General features: G+C 36.1%; 2 protein-coding genes across 3 annotated transcripts; both read left to right on the forward strand.

Annotated features, from left to right (window-relative positions):
- Positions 1-1,658: 1,658 nt before the first annotated feature.
- Positions 1,659-5,171, forward strand: LOC103716088 (uncharacterized). The gene is made up of 2 exons (XM_008803954.6): positions 1,659-1,873; positions 4,795-5,171. Exons 1-2 carry the CDS (start codon positions 1,745-1,747, stop codon positions 5,020-5,022), a joined length of 357 nt encoding a protein of 118 aa, XP_008802176.1. The 5' UTR covers positions 1,659-1,744; the 3' UTR covers positions 5,023-5,171.
- Positions 5,172-8,249: 3,078 nt separating this feature from the next.
- On the forward strand, positions 8,250-17,522 carry LOC103716086 (glycolipid transfer protein 1-like). 2 transcript variants are annotated; one of them, XM_088719199.1, is made up of 8 exons: positions 8,279-8,387; positions 8,741-8,872; positions 8,994-9,132; positions 15,154-15,209; positions 15,501-15,631; positions 15,818-15,953; positions 16,568-16,699; positions 16,789-17,522. In XM_088719199.1, exons 3-8 carry the CDS (start codon positions 9,015-9,017, stop codon positions 16,822-16,824), a joined length of 609 nt encoding a protein of 202 aa, XP_088575325.1. In that variant the 5' UTR covers positions 8,279-8,387; positions 8,741-8,872; positions 8,994-9,014; the 3' UTR covers positions 16,825-17,522. The 2 variants fall into 2 exon arrangements, with proteins under 2 accessions (XP_008802174.1, XP_088575325.1); XM_008803952.5 differs by lacking the exon at positions 8,741-8,872 and having other exon boundaries at positions 8,250-8,387.
- The last annotated feature ends 79 nt before the right edge of the window (positions 17,523-17,601 follow it).

The following is a 17,601-nucleotide window of genomic DNA, read 5'->3' on the forward strand; positions in this document are numbered from 1 at the left end:
ATGAATGAAATTTATAGCCCGATTCAACTAAAACAATAGAATTGATTTAAATTAGGTAGGACATTATTCATTGGGAGGCTTCTTATTAGGTACAAGGCCTAGTTTGTTGAATTTAAATTCACATTGCAAAGATGTGCTCATACAAATTTTGGTTTGAGATTCTCTTTGCTATCTATAATTCCAATGCTTGATGTTGTTTCTTTTAAGTTTGCACCTGAAATTGTGGTTTGCTCATGCTATGGTACTTTAGAATTGGTAGAGATGCACTTGGAATCATGGATCAATCAGTTGCCAATTATTGATTTCTGTAGATTCGATGTCGACGGCCTCCAAATTGACAATGCTTTACGGGACTAAAATGCTTCAAAGATGAAAAGGTATAGACCTTGCTATGATTGCTCCTAGTTAGTCATTTGAATATAAGTCATAGTCACTTCTACTTATCAAATAAGAAGCCAAACACTGTGATGCATGCTGCACCGACATTTTTAGAGTAATATGTTTTCAAGCACCGTTTGATCATGCAGGTCGACCTATCGATGCTTGCGTGACAAATTGCAACTAAACAACCTCTTGTATATTGCATCAATTTCTCTTCTAGTCACACCAATCCCTGCCATTTCACTTGGCAAAAGAAACTTTCCATATGATTGAACAGGTGCCTCGTAATATCATCTATTTCTTAGGAGTGAAAGAGAAGTTCCGACTAATATGCATCATACTAATCAGAAGATGAAACACTAAAAAAAATGAGTTAGGTTAGACAGCTAAAAATAAATCAGAATCCGGCTATACATATCGGAACCATGGTTGGAAGGAGACACACGATGGATCTCGCTTAATACTATTTAGGATATTTTGCATGAATACCCTTTTAAAAATTCAAATTTGCATAAATATCTTTTTAAAATTTATATTTATTTCTGTATCCTCATAAAATACTGTTTGTGCACAAATGTCTCTAATATAACAGTTTCTCTAAAACCGTTAATAAAAACTATATTTATTTTAATTAAAAATAAAATAAAAATTTGAAATTATTTTTTTGTTCTTCATCGCGATCGCCTTATATATGTTTTTTTTTTGCACATCTACCCATTAAAAATATTTTGGTTATTTTAATTTAAAATCGTTAATTTTTTTAACAGTATTAGATGGCATGGGTACATATGCAGAAGCAAAAATAAAAAAAGAGTAGAATAGCAAAATAAGTATTTTATGAGGGTATATATGTAAATATCAATTTGGAAGAGGATTTATGTAAAATTCGATATTTAGGAGGGTATTCATGCAAAAAAAAAAATTTACTATTTATCGTGGACACATGATCCAAAAGCTTAAGCAATTGAAAGAAGGTCCGGCTCATGCTAATAAACTCTTTAATGAGCCGATATGGGACTATGACAGTTTGGTTAGGAGTGAGATACACCGAATGGAGACAATGCAAACCACATGGCCTCACTTAATAGTCCCTCGTCATTTTTGGACGGGCGAGGCGGCCATCGTGCATGGTGGGTGCTGGACTCGCAAGCATTAAACATTATACGAGCCGTGTCCGCTTACACCTCCTCCTCCACCCATTCCTTGCCATTTTCTTCCAATATGGATACATTCTTTTCATTTGTTTATGCCTTAATTTATTTCAAATCCACCTTCCCACTTTATAAAGCACCAATACCCTTCCACCCTCTCCCCACTGCCCAGAGAGAAACAAGGAGGCACGGAAGGAGAGAAGAAGGAGAGAATGGAGAGAGAAGAGGGAAAGGTGACGACAGATGTGAGTCTCAAGGAGCTCTCAAGGAAGCTTGAGGAGTTTTCCAAGGAGAGGGACTGGGAGCAGTACCACAGCCCAAGGAATCTCCTGCTTGCTATGGTAAGAATTTTTACTTCGTTACACATCCTCAACTTGATCCTTGGGTTGTTGATTTTCTCATTAATATTAGTTTATCTTGTTTTTTTTTATGTTCTTAATCGAAGATTAGTTCGGTTTTATGCCGTCGCATCATTAGAACATGGATGTGATATCCTTGGCAGGAAAAGATTTTTTTCTTTTATTTTTTGATGTGAAGATCCCTCACATTTCTCTTTGTAGCAAAGCATAAAGGGGTACTAGATATAACCATAAAGTGGTGGTAGTGAACAATTCCTGGTTAATTTCCGTGGTTATGTTTCTGGTAGTCCACATAGTTGGAATATGGAGAAAAATTAATGAGATTATCATCACAAACATCATAGCATCATAGATCGGTAGTGGTTATGTTTCCTTATCATTTTTTTTTTTTCAGGCAAATTCCTCTTAAACTTCTGTAATTATTAACCATTTTGAGATTTTTTTTTTCTCTTGATTGGTCAGAAAAAAAAGTTTTGTCCAGTTCTGCTCTCCAATCTCTTAATGGAACTAATCATAACATATTTACTCAAGGATTTTCTTAATTATATCTTCAAAACTTAATATATTTTTTTTTGTTTAATTTTGTTTTGCTTGTTTCAATGAATTCTTGAATATGAGGTTTCAACTTGAAAATTATGGTGAAGAACTTATGCTGAATTTTTTTTGTTTAAGTCTGCATGCTGCATCTACAAAGCCTTATTACCACGCCTGCTTATTTTCCGACGGTGATTATTTGATAAGCTAGCGCAGCAATAATGTCAGCTAAGATCCATGAATAAGTTCTGACATTATTCCATATTCTTACTCTCTCATTCCGCAAGGCCATCCTCCAAGAGAAACCATCCAAAAATATCCAATTCACAATGCCATTGGTTTCTATAAGCCTTGCACCATTTTGAATAGTTTTTCCAGTATAATATGTTCTTAGAGCAGTAGCTTTTGTCCTTTTCAGAAGGTTGCTTAGCTAAATCATCCTCCTAAAGAAATCAATCTGGAGTCAATTCAGCCAAAAGATTGAGTTTGAGGGCCTTATAATATGCGAGTGATGATGATGCACTTGAGGCCCACTATGAGGAGAACCTGGTTTTAGTTAAAATGGGTTGGTGGATTTGAGCTAAAGAGAGGTGCAATCTGAGGTGGAGGTCATAGAATGTTTTCTTTGGGTGTCTATAATTTTATATTATCTTTTGAGGGGAGTCCATAATTTTATTTGTCATGTGGCAATGGCCTCAACAACATTTTATGCTGCTCCAGTGAAGTGGGTGGCAGATTAAAAGGTGGAGCCAATCACAACAGGAACTAGTGACATGTTCTTATGGGAGGCTGAGCTGCACTTTATGGTACTTTTAATGGGGAATGTGGGGGACTGGGTGGTCTTTTGCTGTAAACTATAGAGCATGGTTGGAAGGGCTCTTTTATTTCGCAAGGCTTTCATACCCTTGCATAGGTTTAACATCATGATGATGATGATGATGATGATGATGATGATGATGATGATGATGATGATGATGATGATGATGATGATGATGATGATGATGATGATGTTGATGTTCATGTTGCCTCAATGGCAACAGTTCGATGCTAAACATAACTTGACTCGTATTAATGAGTTAATGGAAGCAAGAAGAAAGCAAGCATGCATACTCATTGCTCGCTCAATGCGATGCTCGTCGAGGATGAGTTTTCTTAGAATTGCCTCATGGAAGGGACACTAGGTACAAATAAGATATTTTCCTGTCTATCTCCAATCTCCACAGCCATTAGTTTATTCAGGTTATACTTGTTTTCTGTGACTGTTTAATTTACATGATCCATAGAGCTGATCATGAAGATGCCTATGATTTAGAATTAATTACATCCTGCTTGTTTTTACTTTCCTTCAAACTGAATAGAAGCATGGTGATCCAACACCTTATTGTTCGAAAAAAATGAAGTTTTGAAGAAGAGATTTTTGCAAAATTCGCCTTTTGAGTTGGTTTTGTATTTGATGTCATGTTCAAGTGCTCCAAAAATCAGATTTATTTCCACATCGTTTAGTTGTTCACTACTATAGGCTTTGTGAGGAATTAACAGTCATATCCTTGTAACAAGAGCTGTAGGAATTCTTGATGCTAACTAAAATAATATAAATTCAATATCAAGAAACAGACCAACAGTAGCACCTCGCCACTATTCCAATTGGTATATTTCATCATCAAACAACTCATATTGCAAGATATCAGCATCCCCATTAATTAACAACTATAGGTTCTAGATGAGTTACTCAAATTTTGCTACTTTGCTAAGTGGTATTCTACAAATAGGTGGCATGTTTTGATACTTCGCATTGTCATTATAAGAAATGTGATGTCATATTATTTTGAGCAAGCTAAAAGAAATAAGCAGCTAAGAGGGAATGCTAAACAGTCACCAACTGCTGGTGATCAGAGACTAGGGCTCTCTCTCTCTCTCTCTAAAACACACCCTTGCTTATCTTGGCCGACCATCGAATTTCCTGCCTTGCCAAGTGAGTTTGAATGTGAAAGCACTATTATTGACATTGTTTTCCTTTCGACAAAAATCAGGAACACTAGTTAAAGATAATTACCTTAATAATTTTTTAGATGCTTTATGGAACATAAGACTGCAATAAGTATATGGTTCTTTCTTTCTCACCATTTGATAATTGAACTGCATGTAGCAATTCTGCTATAAACAAGCATAAACATGATATGTGAATATTTTAGGGTTATTCCCAAAAAGAATGTTATAATTTTTTTATTCATATTATTTAGGTATATTATATGATGGTTTTCCAACTCTTTTAGGAATTTTTTTTGTAAGTAATACCTTTAAGGTTTTTACCTTGTTACATATTTACCATCCACTCAAATATAACCTAGCACATCTATTCTCTTGAACAGATTGGTGAAGTGGGAGAGCTCTCAGAAATATTCATGTGGAGGGGAGAAGTGGCCAGAGGTCTGCCAAATTGGAAGGAATCTGATAAGGAGCATCTTGGAGAGGAGCTTTCAGATGTCCTACTATACCTGATACAATTATCTGATATATGTGGCATTAATCTAGCAGATGCAGCCACCAAAAAAATTGTCAAAAATGCCATCAAATACCCTCCTCCTAAAGCCCAATGAAGAGCATAAAACTACCATGCAACCTGTACTTGCATAGGTACCTTCTTGTTTTGTGGATGGAGTATGCCTTTTTCAAAAATTAAATAGAGTTCTAAGTTTTTTTTCTTTCAAAACTATAATAAAGTTATTAAAGTCTTTGGTCTTGCATCCTTGAGAAGCATGTATGCAAAAGCTTAATTCAGCTTATAGTGGTAGAAACTAGTGATGCTTGGTTCTCTTGTTCTTAGCTGTGTTTATGTTTTCTTTTCTCTTTTTTTTTTTGGGTAAACAGAGTAGGAAACACCCACGGACTAAACTCATGAAAACAAAGTACAATACATATCAGCATATATAAGAGGTCTAATGACCGGAGGATTTTTAAGAAAATGAGAAAAAGTCTTCATTTGAACGAGGATGTGAGTTGAGTAGAAGAACGGAAGAGATTGCTTCAAATGCATTATATCCACTAAGTTGGGGAAAAGTGGTAATAGTCATTTGCATATTATTTATCCAGCTGATTTTTGTTAAAGGGTCTCCTTCTAACCATATTCCTGAACAATTGAGCTTTAATATAGCTGATGTCAAGCCTTCCAAGCTTTAATATAGCTGATTGTTGTTGGGGAAGAGTGGTTCGAAATGAAGAAAATAATACAACAATTCAAGACTTTGCGGTGCGTAAATTGCTATCTTTAAGGTGATTTTGTCTCCGAGTTTGCAACAAAGCTTATGGAATTCTGCTAGAAGGAAGAACAATAAAGGTTTTAAGAAGGAAGGAAATAGAGAAGATTGATGTTTCTGGTCACAAAGCACTATATATTAATGGAGTCCGAATAGATGTAAAAACACCTTTGTGTAGATATTCATTTCCCATCAAAAAGAAGAAGAACGAGTTGCCTTCCTGTCAAAAAGAAGGGGAAAGAAGAATTGGCTTAATCCTTTTAGGCACTAGTATTAAATGTATCCTTATGTAGCCACTTATTATACAATAAAATCCTAGAATCTTGCTCTAGCCATAACTCAAATGTTATTAGAACGGGCACATGCAATGCGCATTAGAGAAATAAATTAGCAAAAACTTCAAGGGAGTTGAAGGTAACAGAGATAAAATATGAGCACTAAAGAAAGAGTATTGTTTTATTCTAGTTATTTATTAAATTTTAAAAAGAGTTTGAGCTGTGGATGAGAGAAAGGTAGCAAGGATTTTTTTTTTTTTTTAAATAGAGCTCAATGGATTTAAACAATCAAGGAGAAACAATCTAGATAAGAGATGGTAGTGCAGAAATAAATAGGGATGCCCATGGATTATATATTTTTAACTTCTGATATTTTGGAGAATCCATCTAAACAAGAGATAGAGGCGCAGAAATAGGTAAGGATGCATGTGCATCATACACCGAACTTCTTAACCATACCTTTTCATGAAGAGAGAAAATAAGAATTTTTTGGTAGCAAAAATTGATACATGGAATCTAAAATAGTTTATTTCTCTCTCATTTAGTATTTTAGTATCGAAATTTGAACATATGAAGTAATATTACCTTCTTCAAAAGAGTATCATTAGGTCATCCCTCAACTATAGTTATTTATACGTACTAATCTCAGTTGCCAAAAAAAAGTGTTTCCCACGTGAACAGAAATTTCAAGAATTGAGAAACGAGTATAGAACATGTTCAGAATACAAAAAACTATAAAATATATAAATAAATTTACCACATTCTATGCGTTTCAGCTTTTTGGGCAAGTGGTGATTTTAACATGGTATCCGAGCAGAAAAATATAAAATATATAAATAAATCTACATCATCTTATTAACATATGTTTTTAGGACAAGTAGTGATTTTAACATTGTATCAGAGTACAGGTCTTGAGTTTGAACTCTATCTCCACACCTTTTAACCCTATTATTAAAAAAATTTCTCTCAAAATTCCATTCTTATGCATACTTTTTTTATTTTCTTAGTTTCCCGTACGTCAAGAAGTTTAAAGGAGTAAACCTCTTATGAGATTATTTCCAAATGAGTTCTCTTTCCATGCAAGAGTCTTGTTTAAGTTTCTTTTTTTAAAAAATTAAAAGTCTTATAAATATAAAACTATTTTTAATCACAAGTCATCTATTATTAATAAAATAATAAGCCACAACATGAACCCCATGCCTAAGAAAACTAAGCGGTAGCCATTAAAAAGGTTTTTTTAGAAAAACAAAACACACAAATATATGAATAATTCTAATAATGTTATTTAGATATTTTCTATTTTTCTAATTGTACAAAATATTAGATGTCATTTCTTGCTCTTATCTTCCATACCGTTTTTAGATAGATAGAGAGAGAGAGAGAGAGTACATAATATTAATTAACGAGCATTTAGCTTATCTCTTTTTCACATGCTTGAAAGACATGGATCTAATCTACTCTAACTGAGGAGCTATGTAAAACTAGAATTTAACTAATTGATTAAATTTAGAAGGCTTTGAGCTCACCAACTCTGGCAATGTTCCACAAGTGACTACAAGTAGTAAGACTCGCAGGGTCGAGTCTGATTCAGGTGTAACAAGACCGACTCAGCCCACCCTGACCCTGAGAGCCGGCCATCTTTTTTTTTGATTATTTTTAATTTTTTTTTTTGCTGAAGCGGATGTATCATACATGTCGGGTATGATTATATTTAAAAAGGTCAAAAAATAACAAGTTTTATCGTACACCGAATAATCTCATCTCTCCTAGTCACAGGATCTCTTCAGAGTGGTTAGCCACATACGAAGCTATCCAATCTACTGTTTCATTAGTCTCACGATATACATGCTTCACTTGCAAAATCATTTCATCATTGATTCTATGGTGAATGTTCTTATGCAGCGGGTGGCACATGGCCATTCTCATATCTTGCTAAATTCAACTAATAATTGTGGCCGAACCGCTATTGGAGCACCGTTATTTTATTTTTTTCAGGACGTCCACCTCCGAACACGACGGTGGGTTTCTTTTATTCAACCTCCTTTAATATTCGTTCCAGCATCTGGTTCCCACTTTCATCCAATTAAAAAAAAAATGATATGGGTCACCTAATTATTCACCACCATGTCTATGCAGAGACCAGTTATTGGTTGATTTTGGGAAAGGGCCAGCCATACCCCACGTCTACCGACCAATAGATGGCTGCCGCATGGGACAGGTGTCGCTGGTGGCGACATACGAGTGATCTGTAGCGGTGCATCCCCGCTGCTAGGAGAGAGATTTGAAATTCGATTTATCGGCCCGGCCCGGTTTTGGTCGCGACTATTATAAATTGATTAATCCGTTCCCTTCCGCCGGACGGAGTGCGGAGGCAGAGACCTGGGCGGCCCGTAGGATTCGTCGCGAATCGCTGCAGATTTGTTCTCGGGAACGGTTAGCGGCTGGCGTCAAAATCTTTTTCTTTTTTGAACTGATCATGTTTTGATCTCGATCTGAAATCGAAGTTTAATAAATGGGAATCAATGCAAGAATCTATGTGAAATCTTTTAGTTTAGTTGGATTCAGATTGCTTTCTTTCCCTTATAATTGGTACGTTAGGGTTAAGCTTCTTGGGTTTTTTTTTTGTTCCTTGGGAAGATCTTGATTCAAGAACGATGTGGTATTTGCTTTTTGTCTTTTTTTTTTTTTTTTATCCTTCGATTTTGTTTTAGAATTACCATCTTGAAAGTTAGAAGTTGATCGGATGTGATGAATCATTTGTTTCATGCATTATATGGAAATGCCAGTTGCGAGGGGCTCGACCGGGCCCGGATCCGCCACCCAATGGATTGGTGGCTCCCTGGATCGGAATTTGATCGGATAGATATGACTGTCGGGTCGAATTGCCTAAATTTGGCACCGGTTATTGATCCGGCAAGGTGTTGTCTGTCAGAACAATTTTATGTTTTTTCTTCACTTATATGGATTTTTTGAGCATTTTTTCACTTTTGTGGTTGTGCGAGAACGAGAAAGATTGGATTTTGATGGCGGCTTTTGTAGGTGGAAGGATCGACGATAGAGATGGAGGGGACTGTATTCACTCCCTCGTTGGAAGGAATGAAGCATGTTAAGTCAGAGGATGGGGTAATGCTCGCCAAGCCTTTTCTGGATGTCTGCAAGCTCATCCTGCCTGTTTTAGGTATGTGGCTTGTTCTGCTCGCCTTTTCTTTGCCTTGCTTTTACTTCTTCATTTCGGTCAAGATCTACTCCAATTCTCTCTTTTTCTTATATATAACTAATTTGTATTCCTATATTTATTTCTTTCATTTTTGCTCTTTTTAACATGTAAAGCTTATTGAAAGATGATTTTCATTGTTGTACTTCATTGAAGATATAAAATCCCGACATCTATATTAACATGGAATTCAAATTGCGTTTTGTGCTTTGTTTTATCACTGGTTAGGTTCTTTTTGAAAATTGCATGTCTTGCTTGGGCAATCATGTGCTGTGGGATATGTCCTGTGTTAAAAATAGAGCATATGATTCCTTGGCACTCCAAAAGTGGTGTATGACACCCATGTCAATTAAAAATTTTGACATTTGATATGGCCTCTAGTAGTGTCATGTCAAGAGGCACTTTATTCCAAGTGATGACAATTATCTTCTTGTAAAAGAAAAAAATGAAAAATTATTGAAAATGCGAGGCAATTTTAACCCCATTTTTGAACTGCTATAATGAAGCATCACCCCTTTCTTTTCATTTTCTTCAGTGCATTATGATGTCAACCTCATCATCAATTAGAAGTAAGCGTTACTAGGTTGATAGATAGCTTTTTGTTTTTTAAAATCTTTTTGCATTGTATGAAAGTGTCCTTTTGTCAGATTTTTGGAAATCTAAGCAACAAATACGTTCAGATACATCAGGAATTGGCTCCATGCTGAGTGTCCACTATTGGTTATATCGTGTGATACGGCCAAACCCATGTTATTATGAAATCTTTGCAAGATACTATAGCCTTGGTTTTTGATAACCTATTAAGAAATATCAAAGGCCAATCACATGGATGTATTATAGTTTTTGGACATGTTATTCACATGCTGCATAGTTGTTCAGATGTTTATGGACTTACTACAATGGGAATGAGAATAACATCATTTCATTGCAACCAATCTTAGTTTCTAGGAGGCCTTTGAATATATATAGGAAATGGGATCAAAGAAGCCTTTTCAAAGGAATAATCTTTTCTCATGCTTAAACCAACTTTCAAATCTAATCCATTTTAATTGAGTTCAATTTTTATCAGCTTATGTTTTTGCATGATCTTCAAGAATACAGAACTTATTGGCATAGAGATGGTTCTCATAAATAGGCCCTACATTATGCTATCTAAGTCCTTTTTCTACTGTAGTCCTTGCTGGAACTAGTTTTCATGTATTGTCAGTTTGCAACTGCTTCTCCCCATATATCACATGTACCATTCAACTAAAAATTATATGCTCTAATCAGCCAATTAAACCACCCTTTTAGTCCTTTTATCAAATGGGTGCTGCACGCCTTCAAGAGAGAGAGGGAGGGAGAGAATCATCAATGATATTATTTATTTTGTAACAACCCAGGACGTCACCCAAAAAGGCTAGCCAGCGAATAACCGATGTAGGACTAAACACACAACCGCACGGGTCTTCACATACTCTTCCCATTCAAATCCTGACATCCTCATCAGGCTAAGGGTTCAAATCCATTCAAATCTAATCATAAGTACCATGATCGGTCCATGGTTAGCCTCCATGAACCCATGCTGCAGTGTCTCCTGATCTACATAGGCTATGGGTCAAGTTCACTTTGATACCATTTGTCACAACTCAGGATCTCATCCAAAAAAAAACAAACCGAAAGGTATTTTTTTGGGGTTTCTTAGTCCTGTATATTTACTTAAGATATACTCGTCGAATAACCGATGTAGGACTAAACACACGCCCGCACGATTTCTCACATACTTGGTCCTATCATTTTAGACATAGTTGTATTCGGGGATCCAACTATCTGCTACTTCTTGTATGTCAGCATCTCGATAGGAGTGACATTGCATCACATGTTCTTTTAGGCTGTGAACATGACCTCCTAGGCACGAGTCCAATTTGTTATGCCCAAAATCCTTGGCAGAAGCGAAACAGTCAAAAGCTCAAATTTGAGTGCCTGGCTCCCAGACCCTGATTTGCTGGTTCTGGAGTTGCAGATTCTACTGATTTGTAACATGCTTTTTTGAAGAATGAACAGGTAGCATGTAGGGTCATCTAAAGAGTATTTATTGAGAGACATTCCATTTAGAGTTTATCTTGTGCTAAACCACCAGAGGACAGTAGAATTCTTAAACTAAAGTCTTTTATTAAAGAAATCAAAATAAGGTATTGGACGTAATTACAAGGTAAAGACAAAATATGCCAGAATAATTCCTATATATTGCAAAAAAGATGAGCATACAAGCTTTTGTATTCTTGGAAAAAGAAAAAAAAATAATTCAAAAGCTGTTCAAGCTTGGCTTGTATAAGCTCTTAACTGAGAATTTATCAAATGGAGCCTAGCTTCCATATATTGTTGCAATTGAGCCGAGCTGGGCTCTCAAAACTGTTTGAGCTCGTCTCATTTTGTAACTGGCCCGAGCCTGAATGAGGCTTTGTTGAGTCAAACACTCAAACTCGAGCTTCTCATGAGCAGCCTGGATTGTTTGCGTGCTAATTTAAGGCCTGGAATATAAGATGTTGGTCAATAAGGGTCCTTACTAACATTGGTATACGAATCTTTCATGAAGGTTTTAAGCGCTGAGAAAACATATTTATCCACAAGTGTACATTCTACATTCTGGATGGGAATGTTGAATGGCCTATTTGGATATATATGTATATAGTTTTGCAGAATTTTTTTTGTGCCACATGGTGTAGAAACTCTCTTCTTGCCTTTGTATGTGTGCCTTGTTGTATGAATTGTGGTGGATGCTTTGATGGAACATGCTGCGTCCAACTGAGCTGGATCAGTCCAGATCAGACTGAGTTGTGGCAGTTTGATTTTAGGGATAAGTGCAACTTCACTATATTGGTCTCTAGTTTCATGCTTTTTATTTTCATTTTCATGTGTATAGCTCTTTTATTAGAGAAATTATTGTCCCAAATTTCATGTACGTTAAGTCCTGTTGGAGAACTAATCTTGACTAGTTGTTTATCCATATCCAATTGCTCGTGATGTATAAAGCTGTTAAAGTGTTCCTGTCTTTTCCACCAGAGGCTTCAGTAACGTCTCCTGTTATTTGATTTGAACTAAATGTCACTTTCAGAAGTGATTCCATGAAGAAATCTTTTATGTCAATGTGTCTATGCGTAGATAGACAAACAAAAAGAGACACGCTCATTCTTGATGGAGTTTAATTTACAGTTGTTACAGTCTGAATATTGCTGATCTAACATTGCCTAAATTAGCCCACTGCCGATCGGGCCTAGACATTATTGCTGTGGTAATGAAAATTGGAACAGAAAATTATTTAAGTATCTGCGCTGCACTATTCACCATTTATGAGTAGCATGTACTCTTTGCAGCACCAATTAAGATAACAAATTTAACATGTGCACAGTATAATATTGGTGACTTAGTGAACCCATATCTGAGAGCCTCGCACCGTGCATCTAAGGAATGCTGAAAAATTTGCCAAGAAGCATATCGCTTTTTCCTTTTTTTTAGTCATGGAAAAATCTGTACCAACTTGACCATGGCCTCAATATTTTCTCCCATTTTCCTAAATTACACTGTAAAGTTGCCTGCACAAATTTCACTTGTTATCTTGCTATATAATGTTGACTGTAAAACTTTGTCAAATTTAGTGGTTAGATGCAAGCTTTAAATTCTCGGTATCAGTATCCATATTGATTGGGTGCCGGTACAGAACGATGATGGTAAAACCAGACACAGCATGGTAGCAGCTGGCACAGATTTTTCTCTTTCCTTTTTCTTTTTCCTACGTATTGATATGAAGGGCATCCCCAAGTACCATTCCATCACTGGTCTGGTTTGAAATGGCCAGTACAGACTGGTACAACCTGTACTTGAATGCTTGGCTAGATGTATCCATAGGCCATGAAACGATAGGCATACATCTACTAAAAGACCTTAAAATGGTTGGCAGCCTGGGAGCAATAATGTTTTGTTATTAACTCTTGCAATTTAGAAAGGTTCTCATGTCTACTTAAGCTCTCTTTTATATCTCAGCCAACATAAGTTCGTCTCCTTCTGATGGGCCACCCAAGTGCATTCCAAGTAGTCACAAATCTTGCCATTAGATGACACCACCAAATTGATGTAGCCAACAAATAGAGATGTGCTGGAGAGTTACGAGAAAGATACTAGTGATGGTAATAGGAAAGCAGATTAATTTTGTTTGTAGGCTCTCTTCATGCAAGAACATTATAATAGTAGACCAGAAAATTCAATCTTTGTTTATTATTGCTGAGTCAATTAATAAAGAAAGACAAGGCTTTCTATTCAGAATACAGAAAATTTTTCTAAAGTAACTAACTGGAGTGAAAATTTAGATGCTAGTAGTTAATGGGAAATTCTGCGGTGGATTAATATCACCTTTGATATTCTGAATTGCTCTTTTCACATTCAAGGTTTGGATTAATATCATAGATATTCGAATAACTTTATGCTCGTCCTTGATAGAGTTTAATTTACAGTTGTTACAGTCTGAATATTGCTGATCTAACATTGCCTAAATTAGCCCACTGCTGATCGGACCTAGACATTATTGCTGTGGTAATGAAAATTGGAACAGAAAATTATTTAAGTATCTGCGCTGCACTATTCACCATTTATGAGTAGCATGTACTCTTTGCAGCACAATTAAGATAACAAATTTAACATGTGCATAGTATAGTATCGGTGACTTAGTGAACCCATATTCTGAGAGCCTTGCACCGTGCATCTAAGGAATGCTGAAAAATTTGCCAAGAAGCATATCCCTTTTTCCTTTTTTTAGTCATGGAAAAATCTGTACCAACTTGACCATGGCCTCAATATTTCCTCCCATTTTCCTAAATTACACTGTAAAGTTGCCTGCACAAATTTCACTTGTTATCTTGCTATATAATGTTGACGGTAAAACTTTGTCAAATTTAGTGGTTAGATGCAAGGTTTAAATTCTCGGTATCAATATCCTTATTGATTGGGTGCCGGCACAGAATGATGATGGTAAAACCAGACACAGCATGGTAGCAGCTGGCACAGATTTTTCTCTTTCCTTTTTCTTTTTCCTACGTATTGATATGAAGGTCATCCCCAAGTACCATTCCATCACTGGTCTGGTTCGAAATGGCCAGTACAGACTGGTACAACCAGTACTTAAATGCTTGGCTAGATGTATCCATAGGCCATGAAATGATACGCATACATCTACTAAAAGGCCTTAAAATGGTTGGCAGCCCGGGAGCAATAATGCTTTGTTATTAGCTCTTGAAATTTAGAAAGGTTCTCATGTCTGCTTAAGCTCTCTTTTATACCTAAGCCAACATAAGTCCGACCTTCTCCTTCTGATGGGCCATCCAAGTCCATTCCAAGTAGTCACAAGTCCTGCCATTAGATGACACCACCAAATTGATGTAGCCACAAATAGAGACTTGCTGAAGAGTTACAAGAAAGAGACTAGCGATGGTAATAGGAAAGTAGATTAATTTTGTTTGTAGGCTCTTATTATGCAAGAACATTATAATAGTAGACCAGAAAATTCAATCTTTGTTTATTATTGCTGAGTCAATTAATAAAGAAAAACCAGGCTTTTTATTCAGAATACAGAAAATTTTCTAAAGTATGTAACTGGAGTGAAAATTTAGATGATAGTAGTTAATAGGAAATTCTGCAGCGGATTAATATCACTTTTGATTTTCAGAATTGCTCTTTTCACATACAAGGTATGGATTAATATCATAGATATTCGAATAACTTTAGTTATTTTCTAACAAATTTATTTAACTTGGATGATGCTGCTTTTGAGAAATACGAAATTATCTGATTTCTTTTTATGTGCATTGGACATGCTGCCCCTATGGACATTCACTATTGCATTGTTCAGAAAACATAAATTTCTCTGTGCTTACAACTGAGACAGCATATTGTCATGTTTCATGAGCGTTGGACTGAGGTTGATTTTTTTGTTTTTAAATACTGTTATGTTTGCAGATAAACTTGGAACTGCTATGTCCATTGTAAAGTCAGATATAGGAGGCAACATAGCGGTAAGAAGTCTTTTATGTTTTTCTTGATAAAAAGAATCAAAAGTACATAATGATTTTTTCAGGACTTATATTTCCTGATTTCTTTGATAGGTTAGTAATAAATTCTTCACTACATTAAGTACAGTTTATTGACAACTTTTTTATGCACTATAGGATCTGCCAGGTCATGAAACATGCACATTCTGAGATCTTGTTATTTTGTCCGATCCAGCTTTCTTTATTACTCCTTTTGTTTCTGTTTCTTTAGTCCAAATCCTTCACAAATGTTTATTTTACGATTTTCTTATGCAGAGGCTGGAATCTAAATATGCTTCTGATCCTTCGACATTCGAACACCTGTACAGCATGGTGCAAGTAGAAGTAGAATCTAAAACAGCAAAAGGTTCTTCGAGCTGCACCAATGGTCTTCTGTGGTTAACAAGGTATTCCGCATGACTTGTGCACAATGTGTTCACACTTTCAAATGGAAATGTCATTTTTGCACTTCCATTCATTGTAAATTTGCCTTTAAGTGCTTGAGTTCATTTTGGTCTTCTATTTTCCCTGGTTTCCTTGTATATATATTTGCTGTCTAAAGCTATCATTCTTGGATGTATCCATCCATTTAGGGCCATGGATTTCTTGGTGGAACTCTTCCGTAACTTGCTTGAGCATCCAGATTGGACTATGTCACAGGCCTGCACAGATTCCTACGGCAAGACCCTAAAAAAATGGCATGGCTGGCTTGCTAGTTCTAGCTTTACGGTAATGCATTCAGACTCTTCTCATAAAATTATAATCGTTAAAGCAGTGGCATAGAAGGAAAACAATTATCCACTGATCAGGACTGCAAGCTTTGACATGACAATGGGAATTGAAACTACTCTCAATTTCTCAGTTTCCCTCTGTAGAACTATATGTATATGGTTTAATATGAAACAATTTTGACAGGGCAATAGAAAATTGAAAAGTTTGAATCTCTCAGTTCCCCCTGCAGATTTTTTGTATGGTTTTGTTTGAAAGTGGTCATGTGGTAAACAAGTGGCTTCCTAATTTCAATGCTCACATAATGTTGACTAGTAAATCATGAGAATATTGCATCTAGATATTTAATGCTAAAAATTGTGCTATATAACCATTACAGTAAAGTAGTTTGGTCATACCTCTGGGCCCTGCTTCAACCATCATTCAATTGATTTGAGATATTATCTGTGTTTCACATATATCCAATTATCCTCTACTTTTCCGTTATGGATCTTGTCAACCTCTGCCAACAGCTCCCATAAATATGTCTTGGTTTTTTGTATGGTTCCAGCTGTCAGCATGCTGCTCCTTTTTCATAGCTTGTAACTGGATTACTGATGCATCCATGATTACAGGTTGCCATGAAACTTGCTCCTGATAGGAAGAAATTCATGGAGGTTATTTGTGGCTCAGGTGACATCAACGCAGACATTGAGAAATTCTGCACAACCTTTGCTCCTCTTCTTGCAGAGAACCACAAGTTTTTGGTAAGCTCTCGTCGTGCCATTATTATGGATCAGGTAGCTCTTACATTGTTCATGTTTTGATCGAGACACTTGTATCTTGTTTATTGCAGGCTGGTGTTGGTCTGGATGATCTTAAGGCTTCTTGATGTAGAAATCCTCCTATCGTGATAATCTCTCGTGATCCCTTCTGTCACCAATTATATATTTCACTTTTGTTTTAAAGGAAACTATTGGACCGTACATAAGGCATCTATATAAATATGTACACTTGGTTTCTTTATGAACAGTAGCAGTTGGGTTTCTTATAATAAAACCGAAATTACAAATAACTAGTAGTTTTCTGGTCTTATTTTCTTTTATGATTAATGCATAGCTAATATCTACATTTCTTTTGTTGTATATGTGAGGTGATTCAAGAATGCGTTCTGATCAACGGCTGCTTGCTGAGATTATTGCATTCTGAAGCCGGATGCTTGTTTCTGGAACTGAATCATAGGGATGATAGGGGACTGCCACGTTTTGAGTGTACTAGTCTGATGTCTGATTTCTAAGCAAATTTCTGGCGGACATGCCTCATCCTAAACTAACACATAGTTCCTGCAACTCCTGTGGCCGGGTCCTTCTTTTTCAGTTTTCTCCTTGGTAGATCCCATCAGAGAATGAGTATAATTCTGGGATAAAATATCATGGCCTGTCTGTTCTTACAGAGATCTATGACATGTCAGGGATTTAGCAGGGGTGATTTGTTAAAATTTCAACTGCACTTTTTTTATATATATTTGACTTCCATTCTGTCCTTTGAGCTCCTCTTTAGTAATGACAGCTCTCCTCTCCTTTCTTCAAATATCGTCTGTAGTTTGTTAGTTCTTCATAGCTCATTCTGGCTTTCGTGGTTCCCAATTCCTCTTTCTATGTCCACCTTT

Source organism: Phoenix dactylifera, chromosome 3 (assembly GCF_051530095.1).
Source record: "Phoenix dactylifera cultivar Ajwa chromosome 3, Ajwa_hap1_PhDact_Kaust_v1.1, whole genome shotgun sequence".
In the NCBI taxonomy this organism is placed as follows: domain Eukaryota; kingdom Viridiplantae; phylum Streptophyta; class Magnoliopsida; order Arecales; family Arecaceae; genus Phoenix; species Phoenix dactylifera.